The sequence below is a fragment of the Corylus avellana genome, chromosome 9 (genome assembly GCF_965113065.1).
Source record: "Corylus avellana chromosome 9, dhCorAvel1.hap1.2, whole genome shotgun sequence".
Classification (NCBI taxonomy): Eukaryota; Viridiplantae; Streptophyta; class Magnoliopsida; order Fagales; family Betulaceae; genus Corylus; species Corylus avellana.
This window is the reverse complement of record NC_142498.1, coordinates 11,773,717-11,799,071: the sequence shown is the minus strand read 5'-3', so window position 1 is coordinate 11,799,071 and position 25,355 is coordinate 11,773,717. Positions and strand designations below refer to the sequence as shown.

At 33.7% G+C, this 25,355-nt stretch overlaps 2 protein-coding genes across 3 annotated transcripts in view; one reads left to right on the top strand and one right to left on the bottom strand.

Moving 5' to 3' along the window:
* LOC132190461 (NADP-dependent malic enzyme) overlaps positions 1-15,118 on the bottom strand; it is a 61,754-nt gene extending 46,636 nt beyond the window's left edge. The window contains exons 1-20 of one of the 2 annotated variants that reach the window (XM_088510600.1): positions 14,962-15,114; positions 14,460-14,623; positions 14,062-14,182; positions 13,850-13,924; positions 13,051-13,202; positions 12,864-12,969; positions 12,671-12,736; positions 12,017-12,112; positions 11,838-11,909; positions 11,650-11,733; positions 11,470-11,568; positions 11,108-11,155; positions 10,978-11,031; positions 10,764-10,862; positions 10,566-10,655; positions 10,358-10,435; positions 10,145-10,219; positions 9,963-10,053; positions 9,696-9,824; positions 9,239-9,605 (exon numbers count right to left, since the gene is read on the bottom strand). In XM_088510600.1, the coding sequence (XP_088366726.1) occupies positions 9,517-9,605; positions 9,696-9,824; positions 9,963-10,053; positions 10,145-10,219; positions 10,358-10,435; positions 10,566-10,655; positions 10,764-10,862; positions 10,978-11,031; positions 11,108-11,155; positions 11,470-11,568; positions 11,650-11,733; positions 11,838-11,909; positions 12,017-12,112; positions 12,671-12,736; positions 12,864-12,969; positions 13,051-13,202; positions 13,850-13,924; positions 14,062-14,182; positions 14,460-14,623; positions 14,962-15,090 (1,917 nt within the window). In that variant the 5' untranslated portion in view covers positions 15,091-15,114 and the 3' untranslated portion in view covers positions 9,239-9,516. Of the gene's footprint in view, positions 1-9,238; positions 9,606-9,695; positions 9,825-9,962; positions 10,054-10,144; positions 10,220-10,357; positions 10,436-10,565; positions 10,656-10,763; positions 10,863-10,977; positions 11,032-11,107; positions 11,156-11,469; positions 11,569-11,649; positions 11,734-11,837; positions 11,910-12,016; positions 12,113-12,670; positions 12,737-12,863; positions 12,970-13,050; positions 13,203-13,849; positions 13,925-14,061; positions 14,183-14,459; positions 14,624-14,961 lie in introns of those variants that run through there. The other variant, XR_015909126.1, reaches the window with a different exon arrangement.
* On the top strand, positions 6,286-9,007 carry LOC132189884 (uncharacterized). The gene is made up of 2 exons (XM_059604704.2): positions 6,286-6,544; positions 6,664-9,007. The coding sequence occupies exons 1-2, from the start codon at positions 6,529-6,531 to the stop codon at positions 8,898-8,900; spliced, it is 2,253 nt and encodes a 750-aa protein (XP_059460687.2). The 5' UTR covers positions 6,286-6,528; the 3' UTR covers positions 8,901-9,007.
* Positions 15,119-25,355: the final 10,237 nt, after the last annotated feature.

The window sequence follows — 25,355 nt, the reverse complement described above, 5'->3', positions numbered from 1 at the left end:
ACCGGAGTTAAACCCCGTTTCTGTTATACATGGGCCAGCTCTACGGTAGGAGACTTGTCATCGTTACCAGAGTTGAACCCCGTTTTCACATCAATGCTTATGTCAATGAATCCTAGAACTCATGTGCTATCATAACTCATATCATAAAATCATAGAATCATGTCATAAACCATGTAAACCAACCAATGCACATAACAACATAATCATCTCATTATCTTGCAAACCCATAAAGCTCATAGAAACATTTCATCAAACATTCAACCAACACATCTCATAGAACATCATCAATAGTCAGAGTATCTCAAAACATCATACATCAATCGTTCAACCAAAACATCTTTTATACTTTAAAAATAGTACCATTTTGCCCAGTAAGTAAAATACTTACCTTGTTCGCTTGAGTACCCTCCGATGAACTCTTGACTCAACCGCGATACACCTAAGCATTTACAACATAAACACATAATTAAGCTCTATTCTTAGCTTAACAACTCTCACTATTTAAAAATGCTTTAACACCACAAGTATCACGTTCTATAGGTCATCCCAAATCTATTCAACTAAAGCCCTTAAAATCCTTTACTTACATTTAATACACATATATATAAGCTAATGCATTACTTATCTAATAACTTAATTACATTGAACTATGATTCTACATCATAATATATTAAATCACTAAATCTTGAGGCATATACATACATTCTAGGTTAAGCATTACACTTAACCCTATAATTGTTATTCTCTTCTAAGCCATTTACTCTAGCAATTTACCCCAAACTTTATAATTCTCATAACACTTACAACAATCATTATGATTCTATTATGACATATTAGAACCTAAACCCTATAGTTATCAATGTCCATGGTACCCATGAAAATCTAGCATTAATTAACACTTTAAATGTAATTAACACATTCAAACAGCATTCCTAGTGTTCACATATAAAGCCCCAAATTAATACAAACCATATAAAATTAGGATTTATGCTCATATTTTACCAATAAGTAAAATTGGAGTCTCAACCCATTAATTTAACAACCCGGAGCTTAAATCATATATAGCAATCTACAACACATAAAAGCCCCACATTAATTTTAGGAATTAGGTTTCTTGTCAAATTTCCCCAATTTCAGACCTAATTAAAAATTTCCTAAATCATTATGATTTCAAGCTTGATATCCAATGGGTAGAACAAAACTTTAAAGAGAAACTAAAGATTTTAACAATATAACAAAATCCCATTCAAGAACCCTAATTTTCAGACCCAAATCAAAGCCCTACAAATCCACACAATTTCTAGCTTCTAATCTCACAAGCATAGCGAAAATTACAAGAAAAGACTAAAGTTTTTACCTCACAAGCACCCTTGGCCGAAACCCCCTAAAAATTCATCAATTTCCTCTCTTTTTTTCTTCTTCTCCTTCTTCTTTCTTCTTCTTCTTCTTCTCACGGCAACAGCTCCTCTCTCTCAATCTCACCGTCGTTCACTCTCTCTCTCGGCCATGTGTGCGTGTGTGTGTAGAAAAGAAAGGGAGAAGATGAAAGAAAGGAGGAAGGGGGAGAAATAAGAGTGATATGCGTGAGATGAGAGGAGGAAGAAAGAAGAAAAGAAAGGAAATGGGGAAGGGGGCTGCTGCATGTGGGGCCCACCAAAAGGCTTGCCTTTTTGCATTTTTCTTTTAAAACTAAGGAGATAAGGTATCTCCAATGGCCAATGACAATTTGACATGTGGCATGGGATAAGATTCTCTTTTTATTTTAAAACCCCAACTATTTAGAATTGCAAGATTTACCCCCACTACTTTTAATTCATCTTTCTTAATTTTATATTTCACCCCTACCATTTATTTCAACTACAATTTACCCATACATATAATTATTTACCACACTAGGAATTATTATCCTAATACCGTTAACCCATTTTATTATATCTATTATTCTAAATCATCACATGTGCAATTTATCTCATTAATTAATTTAGATTACTATGAAGTTATTAATAATAAACTTAATAATTATCTTGGGCATTACAATATGTTTCTTCATAATCAATACCAGGTTTCTGCAGGAAACCTTGTGCAACAAGTCTTGCTTTGTATCTCACAATTTCATTTTTCTCATTACGTTTTCGTACAAATACCAACTTGCATCCAACAGGCGATACACCTTCAGATGTTCGAACTATAGGTCCCAATACTTCACATTTTGCTAGTGAGTTCAATTCTGCCTGAATTGCTTCCTTCTACATTGGCCAATCATTTCTATGTCGACCTTCTTCGACGATTTGTGGTTCAATATCATCATTACTTCTGGTAATGTCAAATGCAACTTTAAATGAAAATATGTTGTCGACAACAATTTTGTTTCTATCCAATATTTCTCATGTACTTACATAATTTATTTAGATCTCATTATTTTTAAGTACTTGTTCCTTTTCAATGGGTAACTCTTCAGGAGATTCCTCTTCAAGAGGTTCCTCTTTGCGAGATTCCTTTTCAAGAAAATTTTGTACAGAAAGTTTGAATGGATCAATTTTCGTTGCCTGTTTTGTGGGTAAGACCTCTTCAGGAACGCCGATTTCATTTCCTTGTGCTTTTCTCTTCTGGGGAATCTTATCATTTGCAGCAATAGGTCTTCCACGCTTCAGGCATGCCTTAGACTCATTTGTTGCTATATTAATTGATTGTCCTACAGGGACTTCTATCTTTGCTAGAGTATTAGCAGCTGGAATGTGAGACTTAATTATTTTCTTATTGTCAGTAACTGCATCCGGCAATTGATTTGCAATACTCTGCAAATGAATGATCCTCTGAACTTTTAGTTCATATTGATTTGTACGAGAATCAAAAGGAGATAGCGTCGAATTATTCTAAGTGATTTCTTATCGTGCTTCTGGCAAAGACTTTTCTCTCCCTAGTGATGGGAATATGTTTTCATCAAAATGACAATCTTCAAAATGTGCTTTAAAAATATCACCAGTTAAAGGCTCGAGGTATCTAATGATAGAAGGAGAATCAAAACCAACATAAATTCCAAGTCTATGTTGAGGTTCCATCTTAGTGCGTTGAGGTGGCGTAATTGGAACATATACAGCACAACCAAAAATACGAAAATGAAAAATATTTGGTGGTTGACCAAATGGAAGTTGCAAAGGGGAATATTTTTGGAAAGCTATTGGTCTGATCCGAACTAATGATGCAGCATGTAATATTGCATGTCTCCAAGCAGAAACAAGTAATTTTGTTTTCATAAGCAAAGGTCGAGCAATTAATTGAAGTCGTTTAATAAATGATTTAGGTAAACCATTTTGAGTATGAGTATGAGAAATAGGATGTTCAACATTAATTCCAATTGACATGCAATAATCATAAAATGCTTGAAATGTAAATTCACCCGCATTATCCATCAGAATAAATTGAATTGGACAATCAGGAAATTGTGCTCGTAATTTAATTATTTGAGCAAGAAGTTTAGCAAATGCAACATTACAAGTAGAAAGCAAGCAAATATGTGACCACCTAGATGATGCATCTATTAAAACCATAAAATATCTAAATAACCCACATGGAGGGTGAATCGGTCCACATATATCCCCTTGAATCCTTTGTAAAAAATGATGGAGATTCAACAATTACCTTAGAAGTGGATGGTTTGATAACAAGGTTACCTTGAAAACATGCAGCACAAGGATAATCACTTAGTAAAAGAATCTTTTGGTTTTTTAAGGGATGCCCATGAGAGTTCTCAATTATTCGACGCATTATAATTGTTCTCGGATGTCCAAGACGATCATGCCAAAGTATAAACATCTTTGGATTAGAGTACTTCTAGTACATCACAACATGTGATTCAATTGTTCTTATTGTTGTATAATACAACTCGGAAGAGAAAGCATGCAGTTTTTCCAATATGAGCTTCTGGCCCTAAATTGTTGAATTAATATAAAGATATTCACCACTTCCTTCATTAGTGGTTTCAACATGATAACCATTTAAACGAATATCCTTAAAACTGATTAAATTTCTTCTAGATTTAGAAGAATACAAAGTATCATCAATACAAAATTGTGTTCCTTTTGGCAATATGATATTCGCTCTTCCACAGCCTTCAATTAGGTTTGATGAACCTGATATAGTATTGACACTAGCTTTGTTTAATATCAAGTATTGAAAATATTTCTTATCTCTAAGAATTGTGTGTGTTGTACAACTGTTTGCTAGACACAAATCTTCACCAATCATTTTGGAATTAATCATTCCGTCAATATGACCCATACCTCCATATATAAATAAAATATATATTAAATTTCATTAATCAAAAGGAAAATAACAAAATACAATTAAATTTGACAATGTAAACATACTGTGATTAAAGCATAAAGAAAACATATTAATTGTTGTAGACATATTCATCACCAATCAAAATATCAATATTTGTGTTAGAGTCTACAAAGAAATCAGAAACATCAAGATGAGTGTTACCCTCTCCATTTAGAGTATCAAGAAAAACTAGAGAATCTTCAGAATTATTGTGATTAGCAAAATTCATTTCAATCCCCTTTTCTTTTATGGAGGCTTGAAATAGGTTTATCAGATGTTTAGGCGTACGACAGGTACGTGACCAATATCCTTTCATACCACACTTGTAACATTTATCTTCATACTTCTTTATAGGTTTATTCTGTAAACCTTTATTTTCATTTTATTTTGCCTCAGTGTGGTTCCACTTATTGTGGTATGAAGTATTTATTTTTCAAGAATTATGAGTACGTTTCCTTTGACCTCTATAATTTTTTTTTTACCACATCTACGTCTACAACCATGGTTTCCTATATTACCATGAAATGAGGTTCCGTTTGCTTCATGAAATGATGTAGAACCTATTGGACGAGATTGATAATTTTTCATTAATAGCTCGTTGTTTTGCTCAGCCACTAGAAGACAAGATATCAGTTCAGAATATCTTATGAAATTACGCTCTCGATATTCCTGCTGCAGGAACACATTCAAGGCATGAAATTTGGTATATGTTTTTTCTAACATATCCATATCAATGACTTTTTCTCCACACAATTTTAATTGTGAGCTGATTTTAAAGAGTTCAGAGTTATAGTCACTGACACTCTTGAAATCTTGCAACCTCAAGTGCATTCAATTATAACGAGCTTTTGGGAAGATAATTGTCTTCTGGTGCTCGTATCTCTCCCTTAAATTATTCCACAAGGTCAATGGATCCTTTACCGAAAGGTACTCAGTTTTTATATGCTTCAGGCATATAAATTATAAGACATCATATTCATAGCATTAGTATGATAACATTGTAGTTCATATAAATCTCACATGAATCATAATATGCAAATGTTATAATATGATTCTTAAAATATTAAAAATTTATAAGCATTTGTTAGAATGTTAATTAACAAAATAGATATTAAGATTACTAAATGTTGAATAAACTTACAATGAATTGAGAATACCTCACAAATAGCTTTTGATGTTGAAGATCAAAAGAACACAACAATTGGTTAGAGCTTCGTGCTAATAACATGTTGTAAAATCAAAGAAAATCACAAGACAAGATAAAAGACTGCAATATGTGAAACTAGTTCTTCAGGAACTATGTATGATTCTTCTCTATTATTGTGTGATTTACATACTACTCAACACTCCCTTTTATAAGCATGGAATCATAATGGGAGGTTAAGGAATATGAAACAAAAGGGTACATCAATGTATTACATGGATGTTATATGAATTCTAAAAGATGACATGAATGTGTAGAATTTCAAGAGATGGAACTAAATGGTCATCCATCAAATGCATGAATGCATTCATGACAATTTTACAAAACTAAGTGCCAAACAATAGTCGTGTGATAGTATTTAGTCAATTTCCAAAAAAAAAAAAAAAAAAAAAGTTGCAAAAAAACTACGACCTTCTGTAATTTTTTCAATAGTCTAGGTTTTTTTTTTTTTTTAAAAAAAAAAAAAAAAATTCGAAAGAGAAAAATTAAATTTAAATCCTTAAGAAAACTATGCATAGGCATTAAGTGGTTGTTTGTTAATCACCCTCCCACCACCGAATACTATTCACTTTTTTTTTTTTTTTTTTTTCTTAAAAACAATTAACATAAAAATATTTTCATTTTTTATATAACATCATTTACTTTTATTATTATTCAAATAAAAAAACACTATCTTAGGATGGAATTGTATTTACGAAACAACCCCTTAGACTCGACTTTTCAAAACTTTCCAAAAGTCTTTTCGCATCTACCAGGAACACAGAGGCATCATCTTCAATGTTTGCTCGGAAAACAAAAAGGGATATAGCGTCAATGTTAAATTTCTTGTAAGCAGTAAGTAGCAACTAGCAAGAATTTTTGAAGCAATTCCCCTTCCGGTCAACCGTGAAGCATTCACTTTTCGAAATTTTACACCAGATGATCTATGTCTTACTCCATGCGGCCTGAATTTTATTCCCAAGAAATGCAGTTCATCGCAGATCACACAAGCTGAACTGAGGATGCTACTAACAACAAGTAAGGCACCTTAAATTTACCACGAAAATTCAATAAAAAAGTTTATGTTTTATGTACCAACATATATATATAACCTTTGCCATTAGCAGTTTATATAGTCTTCGATCTGTTGCTTTCAGTTTTGAGCGGTTGGTTTTATGTGGAGAAGAGGAGGCTCGTCCAGGTGTTTCCGGAACGGGTGCGGAAACTATGGGACGATTGGGAGCTAAGAGTAATGATCCTCATCAGCCTCACCTTGCAAATATTACTCATTATGGTGGGCAACCGCAGAAAGTATAATGCAGCAACTTGGCTCAGAATGTCTATTATTTGGTCCGCATACCTGATGGCAGACTGGGTGGCAACTGTTGCACTAGGCGTCCTCTCCAACAAGCAAGGAAATTCCAGCCCCATCAAAACTAATCCTATCAATGAAGAGCTCATGGCATTTTGGGCACCGTTTCTGCTGTTGCATCTTGGCGGCCCAGACACAATCACGGCTTATGCTTTAGCAGACAATGAGTTGTGGCTAAGGCACTTTCTTGGACTTCTTGTCCAAACCGGTGTGGCCTTGTATGTCACTGTCACGGCCTGGAGGGGAACTTGGCTCTCATTCCTCACCATTCCCGTGCTTTTTTCTGGGGTAATAAAGTATGGGGAAAGGTCATTAGCCTTGAGATCTGCAAATCGTGAGCAGTTTCTTGATTCCTTGCTCGATCCTCCCGATCCTGGCCCTAGTTATACTAAATTCATGGAGGAATTCACTTTGAAAATGGACGAGGGGTTTAGTGTGTCGGCTGATGAGGTGATAGAGGTTGCTGCTGGCAGTACTGACGATAACAACAGTACAATCGCTAATACAAGCAAAATATTGCCTGATGCGGACATGTTCTTCCAGAGTTTCAAGCGGCTCTTTGTAGATCTTATTCTTAGCTTCCAGGACCGAGATCAGAGCCAGTCTTACTTCCAGAATTTCACTTGGGAAGATGCTTTCAAGTTAGTTGAAATCGAACTTGGCTTCGCGTATGATGCTTTCTATACCAAGGCACCTATAATGTACACTAGATGCGGATGCTTTTGCCGCTTCATCACTTCCTCTTTCACTATTATAGTTTTTGTGCTCTTCCTGATTGCTGAGAAGCACAATCACCTGCAGACTGATCTCATAATTACTTACATATTGCTGGTTGGAGCTATTATTCTAGAATTCTATGCTGTCATTTTGCTACTATCCTACGACAGGACAAAGCTATGGTTGAGATCTGCAAACCTTTCTCCGTTTTCTCCAACCCTTTTTTGTTTTCAGCCCATGGTTTCTCAAGTAATCTCTTGTTTTCAACCAATCACCTCTTCAGTAATCTCCTGTTTTCAGCCCATGGTTTCTCCATTAATTTCTTTTTTTCTACCTTCTAGCAAAAAGAGGTGGTCAAATTTATTGGCTCAGTACAATTTGGTAAGCTTTTCCCTTAAAGACAAGCTCGTGCCTTTTCTGGATGATAAACGTGTCCAACAGTATGTCAATGTGAAACTTTTACCATTTTATGAAACATTGGAAAAGCACCGTTATAAAGATCATTGCGAAATCTCTAGCGATTTGAAAAGGTTGATCTTCCAGCACTTCAAGGAGAAAATGGAGGAAATGCAGAAACGGAAGAAAACGGATCAGTCAGAAAATGCAGAACTGGACAAATATATCGCATCTTTATGTAGTGCCAGAGGCGGTCTTGTTTTTAAAGAAGAAAAATATGAATGTTCCTCCTCATTCGATTGGAGCACTGAGCAGGTAGAATTCGACCAAAGCATTCTTATCTGGCACATTGCTACTGATCTCTGCTATCACTCAGATGGTGGCGAAAACTTGTATGCCAAAGATTCGAGCAAGAAGCTGTCGGACTACATGTTGTATCTTTTAGTCATGCGTCCCTTCATGTTGCCAATTGGGATTGGGATGATCAGGTTTCGAGACACTTGTGAGGAGGCCAAGGAATTTTCCAAGGAAAAAGGTTTATCAGCAAAAGATACGGACAAACTTCGCAAAATGCTGCTTAAAGTGAGTACTGAATTTGAACCAACTAAGGTGAAAGGGGACAGGAGCAAATCCGTGCTATTCGATGGATGTAGGCTTGCACATCTATTGCAGAACATGGAGAAAGAGAAATGGATCAGTAAAGAGAAGAAGTGGGAGTTTGTTTGTAACGTGTGGATTGAGATCCTGGGTTACGCTGCTAGTCACTGCAGAGGATATTATCATGCTCAACAGCTTTCCAGAGGCGGGGAGCTCCTCACTCACGTCTGGCTTCTTATGGCGCATCTTGGCATTACGGAACAGTTTCAAATCAATCGAGGCCACGCCAGAGTCAAGTTAGTTGTGAACTGATCGATGAGTAGATAATATTGTTTATCTTAAATATTTGTACTAAAGTTGTTTGTGATTGGAATGTGACATAACCATTTCAATAATAAAGGTTTTCCGAGGTTTATTAATGTTTTTTATTTTAAGAAGAAAACAAAAGGCAGAAAAATACAAATTTTAGGATTAATTACCTTTTCCTTTCTTTCTTGTAGGCAAAGCTGTACTCAAACTCAGCTATTTTCTTGTTACAGAATCGTTCATCAATACAAATTCGTAGCTTTCATTCCAAATTCTTTATTTGCATAAAAAAAAAAAAAATTCATTACATTAAGTAAAAATCCAAAATAAGAAAAATAAATTACAAGATATAATCCTAATGAATCTTTCCCATATTTGAAATCTTGAATATTGTTCATTTGAAAAGATTGACAATCGTGAGTCAAGTAAAACTTGTTTATTTTCAAGAAATGAGATAACAAAATATCAATCATCCTGATACCATTACCACTACTGACTACTTCCCAACTACAGAACTAAAGGCAAACCAATCATTGGAAACTCAAAAGAAAAAAAAAAAAAAAAAAAAAAAAAAAAAAAAAAAAAAACTCAGATTGGTGCAAACTACAAAATGGAGGGAATTCTAGCGGTAGCTTCGGTAGATTGGGCTGTACATGCAACTCTCTGCATACTTAACAAGATCCTTGGGACGAGGGAGACGAGAAGCAAGACCTGTAAATCATCAATTAAATTATATATTAATATTAAAAAGAGGCAGGGATCCTTTTGTAACAGCTGATGATATCAGAAAGAAACTCTCACCAAGTTCATATGCCTTAGCAGCGACTTTAGCAGCAATGTGGGCTGATATCTTTCTGATATTAGAGAATGGTGGGTAAATCAGTCCCTTATCAAAGTTTTCCTGTGTGGTTTGTGCAGCCAAAGCTTCGGCTGTTGCAAGAGGGGAAAAAGATTTAAGTAGTTGATAATCCATGAATCATTTGGATAAAACAAATGATAAAGAATAAAAAGAAAAGAAAATTAAGAAGCATGTATGCCTCCATATAACATTGATGTTAATGTACTTACAGGCTGCCAAAAGCATGTCATCATGCACTCGGATTGCGCCGGAGATGATCAAACCCAAACCAAAACCAGGAAAGATGTAAGCATTGTTGGCCTGAATGAAAGGATTAAGAAGTAAGCGAATAATATCCTCAAAAATTTCAGGTAAAGAAAGTCGGTTACGATAATATAATATTGTTTAAGACCTGGCCGGGCACAAAAACTTTCCCATTATACTCAACAGGGTCAAAAGGGCTTCCACTGGCAAAGATTGCTCGACCCTGTGCATTGATAGAGGACAAGGGTGGAGAGGGTTAAAAAGAGTTATGCTAGTTCATTTACCCTTAACATTCTGCTGTCAGAAGCAAGAAATGAAGAGTTTTGAATTAAAAATCCAAGAAAAAGAAACAGAAGTTTACCTCACTCCATGTGTAAGCTTCTTCAGCTGTACATTCAGACTGTGAAGTTGGGTTGGAGAGAGCAAGAATGAGAGGTTTCTACAAGCCAATAATCACCAATGTCAATCTCAAACTCTTCCTGTTACAATATTGTGCGTGTGTGTGTATATATATATATATATATATATATGGAGAGAGAGAGAGAGAGAGAGAGAGAGAGAGAACCAACCTTATTCAGAGATGCCATGGTCTCAACCACCTCCTTTGTAAAAGTCTTTCCAACTCCAGATGATCCTATCAGCACCGTTGGCTTGATCGCCTGATAGATTGGCAGAATAATGTAATTCAACAGGAAAAATCCTAAAACAGTATTCTTTTATTTTTTATTTATTTTTTAAAAAAAGCATTCTTATGAAAATTTTCACACCTTGACAGCACCTAAGAGTCCCTTAACAGGTTCATGCTCATGAGCCCAAGGCTGCTTAAAATGTTGAAGTGACTCCCTACGGGAGCTAACAATCAATCCCTGGAAAAAGTTAACACAACTGTTACATGCGATTAAGAGGAAAAGGGGAAAGCAAAAATAATAGGAAAAGCTATTTTTCCTTACAAGCATGGAATTCAGATCAGGTTTCTATTACCTTTGAGTCTACAAGCCAAATCTTCTTGCGGGTTTCTTCCACTGGAGCTTTTGTCTGTGAAGAACATAAAAGGTAAACACAGATGCTTCGGTGAAGACAATGAAAAACACATAGATGGAGAAATTAATACCTGATTTGACATCTCAAGTGCTATAAGCTCCGCTATACCAGTTCCAGCCTTCAATAGACAGGGGACAACAGTGAGAAAGAGCAGCCTATCAGATAGTTCATATATGAAAGCTGGCATCCATATATGCATTTATGTATACATTAGGAGAACCACGGAAGCAATAAAAGGTAAGCATGGCCTCAAGTCACAAGTTACTTGAAATGAGATGGAGACTAAAGTAGATGTATCAAAGTGTAGAAAAAATGTATTATTACTTTCAAATTGTCCTTAATTTGAGCAGTGCAAGAAAAACAAACAGACAAAAAGAATGAAAAAAAAAAAGAAAGAAAAGACTCCAAAGGCAAATGGTGTTTGAGCCTCACTTCTCCAGCACCCAGGAATAAGAAAGTGTGGTCTGCTAAGGTTCCACCAACTAATTTCAGGGCTGCAATAATCCCCGCCAATACCACAGATGCTGTACCCTGAATCAAATGAAAGAAGAGAAAAATTTACCAAAATGAAAACAAAATGGCTAACAGTCAAAAAGTTTTTGAAGGCGTTACCTGTATATCATCATTAAAGACAAGATGAGTTGAGCGATATTGTGCCAGCAGCTCGAATGCGTTATGGTTAGCAAAATCCTCAAACTGAGGGGGAAAAAAGGTTAAATATTAAAAATACAATACAGCCATATGAACAAAACTCAGAAGTTCAAAAACTATGGAATGAGTAAGTTAAAAATGATATAGACCTGTACTAGAACCTTCTCCCCATAGTTCTGTTTAACTGCACACATGAACTCATCTAGAAGCTCTGCATATTCCTAAATAAAACGAGTGAAAAACCACGTCAATGAATTTACATATTTAATAATAGTTAAACAAATTCCAGTCAACTGAAAAAGGGGAGAAGACAAGAATATCATAAAACCTGCCCGGTTGCCCTCTTATGTCTAAGCCCAATGTAAAACTCATCCTTCAAAAGCTGCTCATTGTTTGTGCCAACGTCAATGGTTACAGGCAAGCACTGTAGACAATAAACACAGATTGTATGTTATTGGTAATAGTGAAGTGTTCTATTACTTACTAAAAAAAGGTTCTATCACTTCGTCAACCTCTCCATAGATAACTATTCTTGGTCAACTTGCAAGTCATAAAATCCTCACAAGAGGAATTTATCATATTGCACCATCAGACAGAAGTATGGCCACAACCTACCAAGCTGGCCAAGTTTTACAAAAGACGAACAAATTTATGATAAAATAATTTGCATTGTTGGGATCCATGTGAAAGTCAAGAAAGAAAATTGAAATTATGCGATTAATTCGAACGTTATTTGCAATATTTTTGTCACATTTAATTCAATTGCAAATAATTATACTTCAAAGGATATATTTTCTTAGAATTGGTAAGTATTTGAGTTTTGCTTATTTCAAAAAGAAAGTGTATTGCAAAAAGTAACACAAAAGAGCCTTAATCTTAAATTCATGATCCTCATAATCGGATCAATAAATTCAAGGAACATTGGAAGAAACTACGTAAAGCTCCATCAAACAAATGGGAGAGCAGTTAGAAGAGTGCTTACAGCTGAAGGGCGAATTCCTCCCAATGCTGTATACAAAGAAAGTTTTCCAACAGGAATTCCCATTCCCTGAAAAAATTGAAATGATCATGTCAAAGAAGTTGATTGTAAACTCAACTGTCAGAAGAGATAGAGATTATGAGTTCATACGACTGATTTATATTATACAAATTGAAATTCAGAATCAGAAATGTACCTGGCAGCCAAGATCCCCAAGCCCCAAAATACGCTCACCATCAGTCACAACAATAACTTGAATAGACTTCTCCGGCCAATTTTTCAAGACTTCAAGAATCTTCCCCCTAAAAGATGACAATCATTCATTATTTGGTTCAATGCTATGCAGGAGATTATGAAAACACAAATGCCTTCAGAAAGTATACTTCTCTTTCAAACTGATGTAAAGGCCCTGGGGACGCCTGAAAATGCCACCATATTTCTGGCAAGCCTCACCAACAGTAGGAGTGTACACAACTGGAAGCAATTCCTCAACGTTGTCGATTAGGAGCTTGTAAAACAACCTTTCATTTCTCTCCTGTAAAACACAACAAAATTGCACCAGAGCAGAAGCAGGAGTTACTTATATACTGGTTGCACCACATCAATCAAAATTAGCGTCATTGGTCAGCAGATCAAATTTTAGATCACCTAAATTTGATCCAAATTACATATATTTAGAGGCAAGGGGAATACTTAATTCCTCCACTAATTTTTTTTTTTTGGAGAAGTGAGTCTAGCCTCAAGGGAAGAGCAAATCAAGTACTCCCAACAGCTTCCCTTAGATTTTTCTTAAATTTAGGAACCAAGTTACTTTTTACTTTTCGATTCAAATATCATCCACAATAACTTTCCTTATTCTTCCTCTCTACCATTTAAATATTGAGGAATGAGAAAGCTTTTTTTCTTTTTCTTTTTCTTTTTTTCTTTTTTTTTTTTGAATAAAATAAAGATAAGCTAAAATGCTTTCCTAAATTTTGGATAGGGAAGGGAAATCTGCTGCAGGTAAATTTTTGGGAATTTTACCTTAAGGGGGTTTAGGGAGTCTGCTAATACAGCCCCTTCTGTTATGTGATTTGGATTAATTTAAAAAATAAAAGCAAAGACAATCCTTTAACACTTGATCATCTCAGGTATATTTTACCTGTTCCAAAACCAGTGAAAATTAGGCAGGTGAACAATTACCTGAAGATCCATCATGGCCGTGTATCTGTGCAATGGAACTTCATACTGGCGAAGATTGTGCATTAACCTCTTTTCCTAAAAGAAGCACATAAATAGTATCAAATAAGCAAAACACAGAGAGAGAGAGAGAGAGAGAGAGAGAGAGAGAGAGAGAGATAGCTGAAGCTCAAATTGTGTAATTTAACATTAAAAAAAAATGTCATTTAAGCAACCTGAAGATCCTGGGTGAGCACTGCCGGAGGCAGAAGGCCACGCAAGTAATGTGCATCTCTCTCTTTCTCAGTGAAGGCAAGTCCTTTGTTGTGGTGCGGATCCCGCAGCAATGTATACCCACTGTAACAAAAATCCAACTTCTATAATATTTATAGTTTTGTGATTTGATTGCTTTCAAAAGACCAACAGATATCAAACAATGATTTTTTTTTATTAAAAAAATAATATTTAAGGAGAATCTACACAAAACCATCAATAAAAGAACCAAGCAACGAAACCCCAAACAATGTGGAGACAATACAGACAAAATTTTACAAAGAAAAGCAATATTAAATCAAATAAAGCAGTAATTACATAAAACAAACAGCCAATAATCTGTGTAGAGTGTCACTCTCACCTAGCAACAGAGACAGTCCAGGGAGTGACAAGCTGATCCTCCGTGGCACAATCCTCACCGTAGACGTCCTCAACGCCCCCTCCAAAACCAGACTTATCCTCACCGTTCCTCATCTCCTGCATTGTCTTCTCCATCAAAATTCCTCTCCCGACAGCCACCAGTCTCTGCAAATGGCAGATTCTCAAACAAAACCAACACAGAAACAAAAGAAACGCGCTAACCCAGAAAGCAAAAATGAATTGTCTTGCAGCAACAAGAAACCGCAACCCTCCTTTTATAGCCTCGGTTTCCTCTTTTTTTCTTCCTTGGTTTGATTATTTCAAAGGGTTGAAAAAACGAGTTGGGTTCATTGTCAAATGCGAAGAACGTGGACTTCCCCACGTGTATAATTTATTCAACGAATCCAGAAGATCTTTTTCACTTCTATAATGTTTCCTAATTTTCAATATATATATATATATACACATAATGGGGTTGTCAGACAACGTTTTTGTGGGCGTACCAGAATTCCATAGTGTCGTCTGCACAAAGAAATCATAATGAGGGAACGACGTGTGAGGACAGGCAATGCCGCGTTCTTTAAGGAGAGAGAGAGACGCGAATATTTTGTTACCATGTGTTTGGGGAGCATACACCAGTCTCCCGTTTCCCACGAAATCCTTCTACGGAAAGATAGTGGTGAGTGTTGCGGACGTGTAGGTGAGGATGGTGCCACAGGGGATCGGCTTAGCAATCAAATCCCCCCTATTTCTACTCAACTCAATCAGCAATTTTTAACGAAGATCTCTATTTTATTCTTCTTTCGAAAAGTCTATATACCACTATTTCTCTTATTATTATCTAATTGATAATATTTTTTTTAAAAAAAAAAAAAAATTCTTTTAAAGCAGTCTAGAGAAAAGAAAAATGCTTGATTTTATTAAAAAATTTATTTTTTGATCATTTTAATCCTAGGTGGCATGGCTCATTTTTTAGAAATATATTAATTCATTGTTTAAAATCTATTAATTTTAAAATGGACCATACTACATAAGATTAAAATGACCAAAAGATGAACTTTTTAATGAAGCCAAACATTTCTCGGGAGGAAATATCCTCCAATAAGTCCAACTAATTTAAAATAGAGAAATGATTGGCTTCATTAAAAAGCCCATCTTTTGGCCATTTTAATCCTAGGTGTCCTGGTCCATTTTAAAATTAATAGATTTTAAACCATAAATTAATAGATTTCTGAAAAAATAGATCATGACACCTATGATTAAAATGGCCAAAAGAAGAACTTTTTAATGAAACCAAGCATTTCTCTTTAAAATAATGCAAGTATCTATAAACATTTAAAACGTTAGTCTAAGTTAATAAACTGTTATTAATTTCCTTAAAAATTTAATGTGTGGCTTAGCAATCAAATCCCCCTATTTCTCTCAACTCAATCAGCAATTTTTAACGAAGATCTCTATTTTATTATCTAATTGATAATATTTTTTTAAAAAAAAATTAGGTTGCGACAATTAAAAATATAGATCACTAAAAAACAAACAATCAAATCCCAATTTCTCTCAACTCAAATTTGCAATTTTTAACGAAGATCTCTATTTTATTATCTAATTGATAACATTTTTTTAAAAAAAAAATTAGGTTGCGACAATTAAAAATATAGATCACTAAAAAACAAACATATACTTATAAATTCGAAAAAAATAAAAAAATAAATAAACCTTCTTACCAAATGGATGGTTTGGTCACCACTATTTCAATAGTTTTATTTATATATATATATATATATATATAGGATTTTATTAAGGGTATTTTTGTCATTGAGAGATGAAGTTGACAATTTTTTGGTAGTTGCAATCTAAAGTTTAGACCTGAATCCTCTCCATTTCAAATTTGTTTTAGACAAAAATGCCCTCTTATTTTAACTAAATGGATCCCTGAAATGGAGAGATACTTCTCCCTAAAGTTTTAGGGGACATTATCAATTAGGTGCATGGTAAATAGAGAGGGGTATGTGAACTTTTTCCAATTTTTTTAGAGTAATTATTAAAATTTTAGTTAATGATCTTTTAAATATGGTAAATGTTGAAATGGCAAAATCTGAACAATTATTGAAAATAGTATTAAGATGGGGAAAGTCTACATACCCCTTCAAATTACCATTCAATTGACAATGTCTTCTCAAACTTTCAATTGTGACAATATCCTCTAAACTACCAAAACATTGTCAATGTTCCAAAAATTACACAGGATAATGCAATAAGCTAGTTGAGTGTGTGATAATAACATAAAAGTGCCTATTTTCCCTACTAAAATAAGTATTATCATTCTCTGTTACACAAAATGGAGAACATACAACAACAAATCAAGTGCATCATTTGGTATCCATATTTATGACCATTTTTCACTCACAAGGAACCCCTTACTTAATCCTTATATGCCAATTTGTGTGGATTTAAGTTATTTGATGGTGAGAATTTAATATCAAAAGATTTTAATTTCATCTTATTTGATAATTTTGATTTACAAGAGGAAAAACGAAAGAAATTTGTTCTAAAAAAATTACTCTTACCGTGCCTTTATTGGCAAATCAAATTCAGGGTTTCAGCTTTCACATTTCCTGACCAAGAATTCAAATAATAATAATAATAATAATAATGTTAGTTTTTGTGTTAGCTTAATTCAGTTTCAAAATGTAGAGGCTATTGTTCATGGGCTCAAACACTGGTATAGAATGCTCAGAATTCAATCTCCACCGTTCATAATGTAGATTCATGTGTTATGAACGTCCCTGCAAAATTTTAGCTCAATCGGACCACAAACGCCTATCGCTTGGAGTGTTGATCAAGACTGAACATCATTTCCAAAATGCTGTTTCACCCATTGCATGCCCTGTCCGGACAGGCCTTCCCCGGGTCCGGACCGCATTTCCAGAAACTCTGTTTCTGCTCCGTAAAGCTCTGTCCGGACAGCCCATTAACTTGTCCGGACACCCTGTAAGTTTTAGGCCCAAAAACGTAATTTTAAGTGGGTTAGGTCTAGGATTTTGTCAGGGATATATATACATCATTATAGAAGAGAGAGGTACGAATTTTCACTCCCAGAGAATTCGTGTGAGGATGTGCTTGAATGATTATTTTGTTGTGAGCCAAATTGATTCCTCTTAGAGGATTTTTGTTAATTTTAATTGTGTGCTTAATTGAAGTCTATCGGAAGGTTCGATAAAGGAGAATCACGTTGAAGAAGATCGTGAGCGAGAAGACAAGTTGTAGGCTTATCGATCTTACAGAGTCAAGGTCTTACAAAGGGTTGTAAGTGTTCCTACTGTCTGTAATCTTTGGATAATCTTTTGATAGTGATTTCTTGGGTTTGGCTACCCCGGAAAGGTTTTACTTTTAGAACGTTTTCTAAAAGGTTTCCTCTTCGTCACCAAAATCTTTATGTTTGATTTTACTTGTTTTTGGTAATTGTTTGCTTGTATTTAAATATCCATTAATTTCGCATAAAATTGTGATATTTATCTTAGAGTTTTTCAAATAATAATAATAATAATAAAATTATGGGTCAAGGAAGACCTTTTATTTCAATTTAGGGAAAATTTACCCTCTACTCCCTCAAAGTTTGGGGCGATTTGCAATTCGATCTTCAAAGTTTCAATTTTGACAATCTACTCTTTCAAAGTTTCAAATTTTTGCAATTCGACCAATATTATCCCAAAATTCCCATATTACCACTATTTTTTTTTATTAAAAAAAAATGAACAAATTTGAAGGTGCAAAAATGGCCAAATGGCCATAGGGGTGGCTACGACTACCCTGAATTTAAAAAATAAAAAAAATAAAAAATAAAAAAAAAAAAAAAAAAAATTAAGTACAATATAAAAAGTTTTAGATACAATTTGTCAAATTGTAAGAATTTAGAACTTTGAGAATATATTGTCAAAATTAAAACTTTGAAGATCGAATTATAAATCGCCTCAAACTTTTAGAGTAAAATATAATTTTTCCTTCAATTTATTTCCGGTTCTAGATCTTTTTGGTTTTCTTGGTTGGGCTTGTCGAGTCTGACCAGAATTCTTAGGAAGCTGCCACATCTCCGACATTTTGACGCGGACTAAGTAAGCACTTTTGTTCACATTGCCGGACACCGGCTCTGGTGCGCCGTCTTTCAACGCTCTGGGTTTTAAGTTGGCTTATTTCAGGTGGACTTGCGTATTGACTAGTCTTACAGCAGCTTTTTCTTCAACTAAATTATTATTTTTATTTCCTATTCAAATATATTCTACACTAACTTTATTTATTTTTCTCTATACTAATTAAATATTATTTACGCTTACAATTTTTTACAAAATTTTAATACAATGAAAGAAAAGGAAAAGAAAGATGAGACGGGAAGAAAAATATTTTGTGTTAAAATAATGGATATAAAAGTTATAGGAAAGAACTTGAGTAAGACGGTAACGTACTCATAAATGTTTAGAAAACTTATAAGAGAAGTGTTGCAAATGGTTTTTTGTAATTTATTTATTTATTTAAAAATTTTCCTTTATTTAAGGAGAGAAAGAATATATAAGATAGTTATTGTGAATGCTCTTACGAAATGTTGTTCGATGTAGTTCATTTTTAGTCGGTGAACCAAAATTTAAATGGGCCAAGCCTTTTCTTTTTGCTTATTCTTTACAAATAATGTATGCTATCTAGTAAACTGTTATATAATTATCATATGATATGGCACCAACACCGACAGAGTTTTTCCTCAAACCGAGTTGGAGGAATTTAATTAAATTCTCTTTTGCCTCTAGGGTTTCAACTCTTTATTTTTTTTCTCCATAGGTTTTATTTTTGGGTTAAATACCAAATACCCTCCTGGGGTTTGGTAACTTTATTTTTATCCCCTCTGAGGTTTTATTTTTATCACAGGACCTCCTGGGGTTTTGATAAAGAACCAAATTAGTCCATCCGTTAGTTGACCGTTAGGACTGACACGTGGACCAATCAGATGTTGACACGTGGTACATATTTATTTTTTAAATTTAAAAAAAAATGTATTTAAAAAAATAAAACAAAATAAAAAAGAGAAAAAATTGAGCCACCCCCTTGGCCATTTTGGGGTGGCCTTTGGCCATGGGGGGTGGCCAGGCCACCCCCATCTGGCCGGATGGGGGTGGCCGAAACCACCCCCAATGGTGATTGGGGGTGGTTTCGGCCACCCCCAAGGCTCCCAGTTTTTATAGGGGGTGGTTTCGGCCACCCCCATCCGGCCAAATGAGGGTGGCCTGGCCACCCCCCATGGCCAGGCCACCCCCAAATTTTTTCTGTTTTCTTTTTTTTTTTTTTAATTTTAAAAAACATTAAAAAAAAAAATATATATGTGCTACGTGTCAATCTTAACGGCCAACTAACGGATTGACTAACTTGGTCCTTTATCAAAACTTCAAGGGGGTCCTGTGATAAAAATGAAACTCCAGGGGATAAAAATAAAGTTACCAAACCTCAGTGGGTATTTGGTATTTAACCCTTCATTTTTATCATAGGAAGTACCTGTGGTTTTTATAAAAACAGAAATGGTACCTTCGTTAAAATTCCGTCCAAAACTTAACGGGATGTCACGTCAGCGCCAATCAAATGTCGCCAAGTATCATATAATTAATTTTTTTAAGAAAATATTTTAAAAAAAAATTAAAAAATTAAAAAATATATTTTTTCAAAAAAGAAAAAAAAAAAAAAAAAAATTGAGGATGGCTACCATTTGGGGGTGGCCGAAACCACCCCCAGCGAACCGTGGTCCATTTTCTCACATCCTGGCTTTCGTCCACTCTCCATTTGCCACAGGCATTACATCACCACCCATTTTCTCAGCTTCAATGCATGAATTATGCTCAGCTAGGAGATGGAGTGGTGGCTGTTCCAAGCCACTCTTCAAGCTTGACGCCACATTTCGTATAATCCACGCCTGCCATTGCCAGAGCTTCGATAGACATTTCTTCTCTCTCTCTCTATATATATATATATATATATATATGAGTTTGCGAGAACCCGCTGATGAAAGTTGAGGGGTTTAAATTGAGAATTTTTTAACTTTGGAGAGTTTTTTAAAAACGTGTAGTAGTTCAGGGATCTAAATAAAGTTTCTTCTAAAAAATAAAGATTGAATGGCAATTTGGTTTTTTTAGTTGTTTTCGTTATGGCTTAACAGCAAAAATTGATAGAGGAGGTTAATTGTATCAAATTGAAAATTCAATGTATAAAATTGAGAGCTTTTAAAATTTAGAAGTTTTATCAAAACGCATAATAATTTAAAATTTTTAAGTAAAGTTATTATGAGATTTACGTAGAGTTTGCCTATCCAAATTTTGTGTTCTTTTCTTTTGATGTATTGCCCCTTTCATGATTTCTTTGCTTACGAAAAAAAAAAAAAAAAGGTGTACAAAGTCGTCGTCCACTGCCTTCATTTTCAAAAGACGTGACTATTTAAATCATTCTTTTATTGATCCTCTCTTCATACCACATACATATTTTCAAAGTAATTCTCTCTTAAAGTTTTTCATGCCTTGATCATTATTTTTAATAAATAGTTTAGTATTTTTTTCATTTATAATCTTGAAGTAAGGAGAAATGTTAAATATTATAAATTTATCAAACAAGCATAAAAAAAAAAAAACTAATGACTAATTTCAAGTGCCACGTCAATATTATTTGACTAAGTTGTATGTTAAATAAAAAATAAAAAGTTTAAATCATTTAACTTATGAGAAATAATAAAAATTATTTTCTATCTCATTTTTTGCCCATTTTTCTATCGTGGATGATTGAATCTACTATTAAATTTGCAAAATTGATAGTTGGGAGATGGAATGAAGAATAATGGGTAACATACCTTTAACTTATAATATTTTAAAATTTTCATTGTTATATATATATATATATATATATATATATATATATATAACCATCTTTTTTGTTTGTTTGTGTGTTTGTGTTATGTTGTCAACATAAATATATAACAAACAACTCAAAAAAAAAAAAAAACAAAAAACAAAAAACAATTCCGAAATAAGTTGACAAACATACCCCTATAATCCTGTATATTCAACATTGAAGGCTCTGACAGTCAGCAAAACCTTCTTTGCAAATAGATTAACATATATATTATTGACTTCGTTGGATCAACATGTACATCATAATCATATAATGTATGGAGTTATTATTGACTTTTTTTTTTTTTTTTTTTCTCTCAACCTGTCATAACCATTTCTCCAATTCATGATCTTCTCATTGAACAATTCAAATAGTTGGTAAAAGTCTTTTGTGGCAAAAGGAGAGAGTTGTTGAGCCCTGGTTCTTCTTGAAGGCGAAAATTTTGATTTTAGAAAAGGGCTTTGATTCCTCAATGTAGTCAGTTTTTTCCCATTTCTTCTTTCTCTGTCTATGAAACAATAAAAAAACTGGACTAATTGCTTAACGTTTATCCTTCAAACTATCTATCCTGCTGGGCCTGAAAGGAAGTCATCAGCTAACTACGATTTGTGAATCTTTGAAATAGTCCTTCTTCCTCGGCGACGCCTTTATTTACTATAATTAATATATGGAAACGACCATTTTAACTACTATAATATATTATTTGTCATTGGCTTCCCGTGTGCATTTGGATCTGTCAAAACTTTTGTGAAGGAATGTTGGTTGCTTCGTGTAAGAATTCGTAATATGATGAGTATACACTACAAAACTTTTGGTGTTTAATGACTCGCAAATAATTAATGATGTTTTTAGCCAAAAAAAAAAAAAAAAAAAGGTCATTATTTGTCTAGTGATGTTCAAATAGTTAGTTTTTCAAAATGATACTTTTTGCCATAGAATGAAAACTGGGTTAATGTCGTTTGAACAGTGCAAAACGGCATTAAATTGTGTCTTTTTTAGTAAAAGGTGCCGTTTTAACAATGCACGGTAACTTCTAAAAGGTGTCGTTTTCACTATTCACACGTCACCATTGAGAAGGTGATGTGTGAACAATGAACGTCAATTTCTAGAATGTGACATTTTCATGTTCAAACATCGCTATCCTTTAAAAAATTTTTAAAAAATAATAAAATTCTACCAATATATATATATATATTACAAAAAAAAAAAAAAAAAGTCAAATTAATTTTCTTTTTTTTTTTAAAAAAAAATAAAAATAAAACAAATTAAAAAAAAAAATAGAAGGGTGGGGGTGGCCCGAAAGCCCACCCCCATCCTCACGGGTGGCTCGCGGGCCACCCCTTCCCTAGGTGTGGCTGCTAGTTTGGAACCAGCAGCCACATGTGTTTTTTTTTTTTTTTTTTTTTTTTTTTTAAGTTTTATGTGTGTGGATGAAAGTGAAATTTTTTTTGAAGTTTTTTGGTGTGGGTAGTTGTTTTAAACTCAAATTTTGGGCGCCAATATTTCAAATTTTGATACGTTTTACTGTTCGCGTGTCACTATTCATGTGAATAGTAACCACTATTCACGAGTCACTAATTGTGCGCAAAAAGTGACTCGTGAACAGTAACAATATTCAAACTTCATTATTTTATGAATAACGACGTTTGAACAATTTAAAAGTCGCAATTTAGTGACACTTTCTAACATCATTATTCAAATGTCATTAAATATGGAAATTTTTGTAGTGATAGAATGCGCAATAATAATAAAAGAGAGAGAGACACAAGATTAAGGTTGTTCACACACTAAAACCCTATAGACTACATCTTGCTTTTATTGAGTGGCTTAATAATATATAAGAAACCTCAATATATAGAAGCTAAAGGGGGAGAGACCTATACATAAGCAACGTGAGACAAATCCACATATTCTACATAAATTCATTAAATCCAAAGGTCTTATGTCAAGACGAAAACAAAAGTTCTTATTAGATGAGGCTAAAGCTTGAATGAGAAATATATAAAAGAAATAGAAGGACAAAAGCATGAATAGAATACAACATGTGATAAGTGCCAAATATTGCATACTTGGACCTCTTGATCAGATTGGATTAAAGTTCAGATTGGATTCAAATTTAGATGCTGCACATATCTTAGTATTTTGACCATAACTTTTCACTCAAATATTGGATTGAAGTGATTCAAGTGGCATTGGAAAGCTAGCTCAAAATACTATAATTTGTTTTAAATAAAGATTTTCCTAATTCGGACGGTTACTATGCCAAAATCGCTCCTAAATAAAAGGACACAAATCTGGACGAATCCTATTCCGATTTCAGACTTCTATTTTGACTGGGAGACAGACCTCCGAATTACCTAGGTTTAATAGGGCTTCTAGGACTTCCCTAAGCCTATAAATAGACTTTTTTGTATTCAAGAAAAGATAGAGAATTCCAGAGAGCGAAATTCTACAGTTTTTCTCTTTTTAGTTTAGGTTTTCTTTAGATTTAAGTTTTATTTTTATGTGGAGCTAAATTCCCAACTAAGGTTGGGAATGAAGCCTTACCGATAAATAACATCAATACTTTCATATAAGTCTTTATTTATATGATTTTATTGGATTTAATATTTCAATTGTTTTACTTATTTTCAATATGTGGCATGATTCTTGGATATCTTGTTGTGATTCAAGGATACACTTGATGATTTAAGATAATTTTACATAGTTGATTGCTTGATTTTATTTGCCTAAATAATTGGATATCCCTTGTGATTTGTTCTACGGATACATTTGGTGTTTCAATTAAGATTGGATATCTTTTGTGATTTACGGATAGATTTGATAATTTAATTGATATTGGATTCTTCTTGTGATTTGTGCAATGAATGGATACATGGGATGATTTTGATTAATTGTTTGAAACATAGTAAAACATATCTAAGCTTTTAACTGTGAGAACTTCAGATTAATATTGATAAACATGGAAGTATGTTGTTATGATTCGGTGAGTGTGAATTCCCAAACCTTAGTATTTTATCTCTTAGTTTATTTTAATTAGTTTATGTTTGTCTTTTAATTTTTAAAACAAAAATTCAAAAACCTTTTGAAACTAGGTTAGGATTTAATTAGTTTAGATATAAATTGCTTTTTCAAAAACACAATTACCTATGAGCTCGACCTCACACTTGCAAAACATTATATTGCAAATGATTCGTGCACTTGCGAATTAAATAAATATGCACAATAAGTTTTTGGCGCCGTTGCCGGGGAATTGTTTACTTTTTGAAACCAATTTATTTCTAGATTAGTTTTATTCTTCTACTAGTTATAATTAGGATTTTATTTTTTCTGCAATTTGTGTTGTTTTACTCTTGTTACTAATAATAAAAAAAGAAAGAAAAAAGATTTTCTTTGGTTTTGTTTTTTTTTATTGTTTTGTTGTTTGTTTTACAGTTCTGCCGCAACCACCTTCTGCGCACTCACAGCAAAGGCAGCAATTGTAGCAGTTCTGTAGATTTTTGCCAAACATTTATTTTTGGTCATTTTTGTGAGTTTTTAAATTTTAGTTTTATTTTAGTTTTTGTTAGTTAGTCGGTTTTTTTTTTTTAGTTTAATTATTTAAAAATTAAAAAAAAGGTTAATGTGTTATGTAGGAAATTTGCATGCTAATAGAGTGAGGGTGAAGTATAGGTTTTTAGTTTAATAATTTTAATAATTTTTCTGTACAACATGCTTCTTCTAGTTGTAGGACACCAGCTCCTACCAACTACCATAAAAAAATTTACCCACATAAGCCATGCTCATATTGTTTCAATCATTATCATGAGGAAAACAATTGTCCAGATCTGCGAGCTGAGATAAACGAGTTATGGGACAGATTAGACCAAATTAGAGTAGCTAGATCTAACTTTTCATATGAACAAATGAACACCAGTTTCTCCAGTCCGGGGTTTGATTCAAATTTTAATTTTTATAACCCGAACTGGAGCAACCAATCTAATTT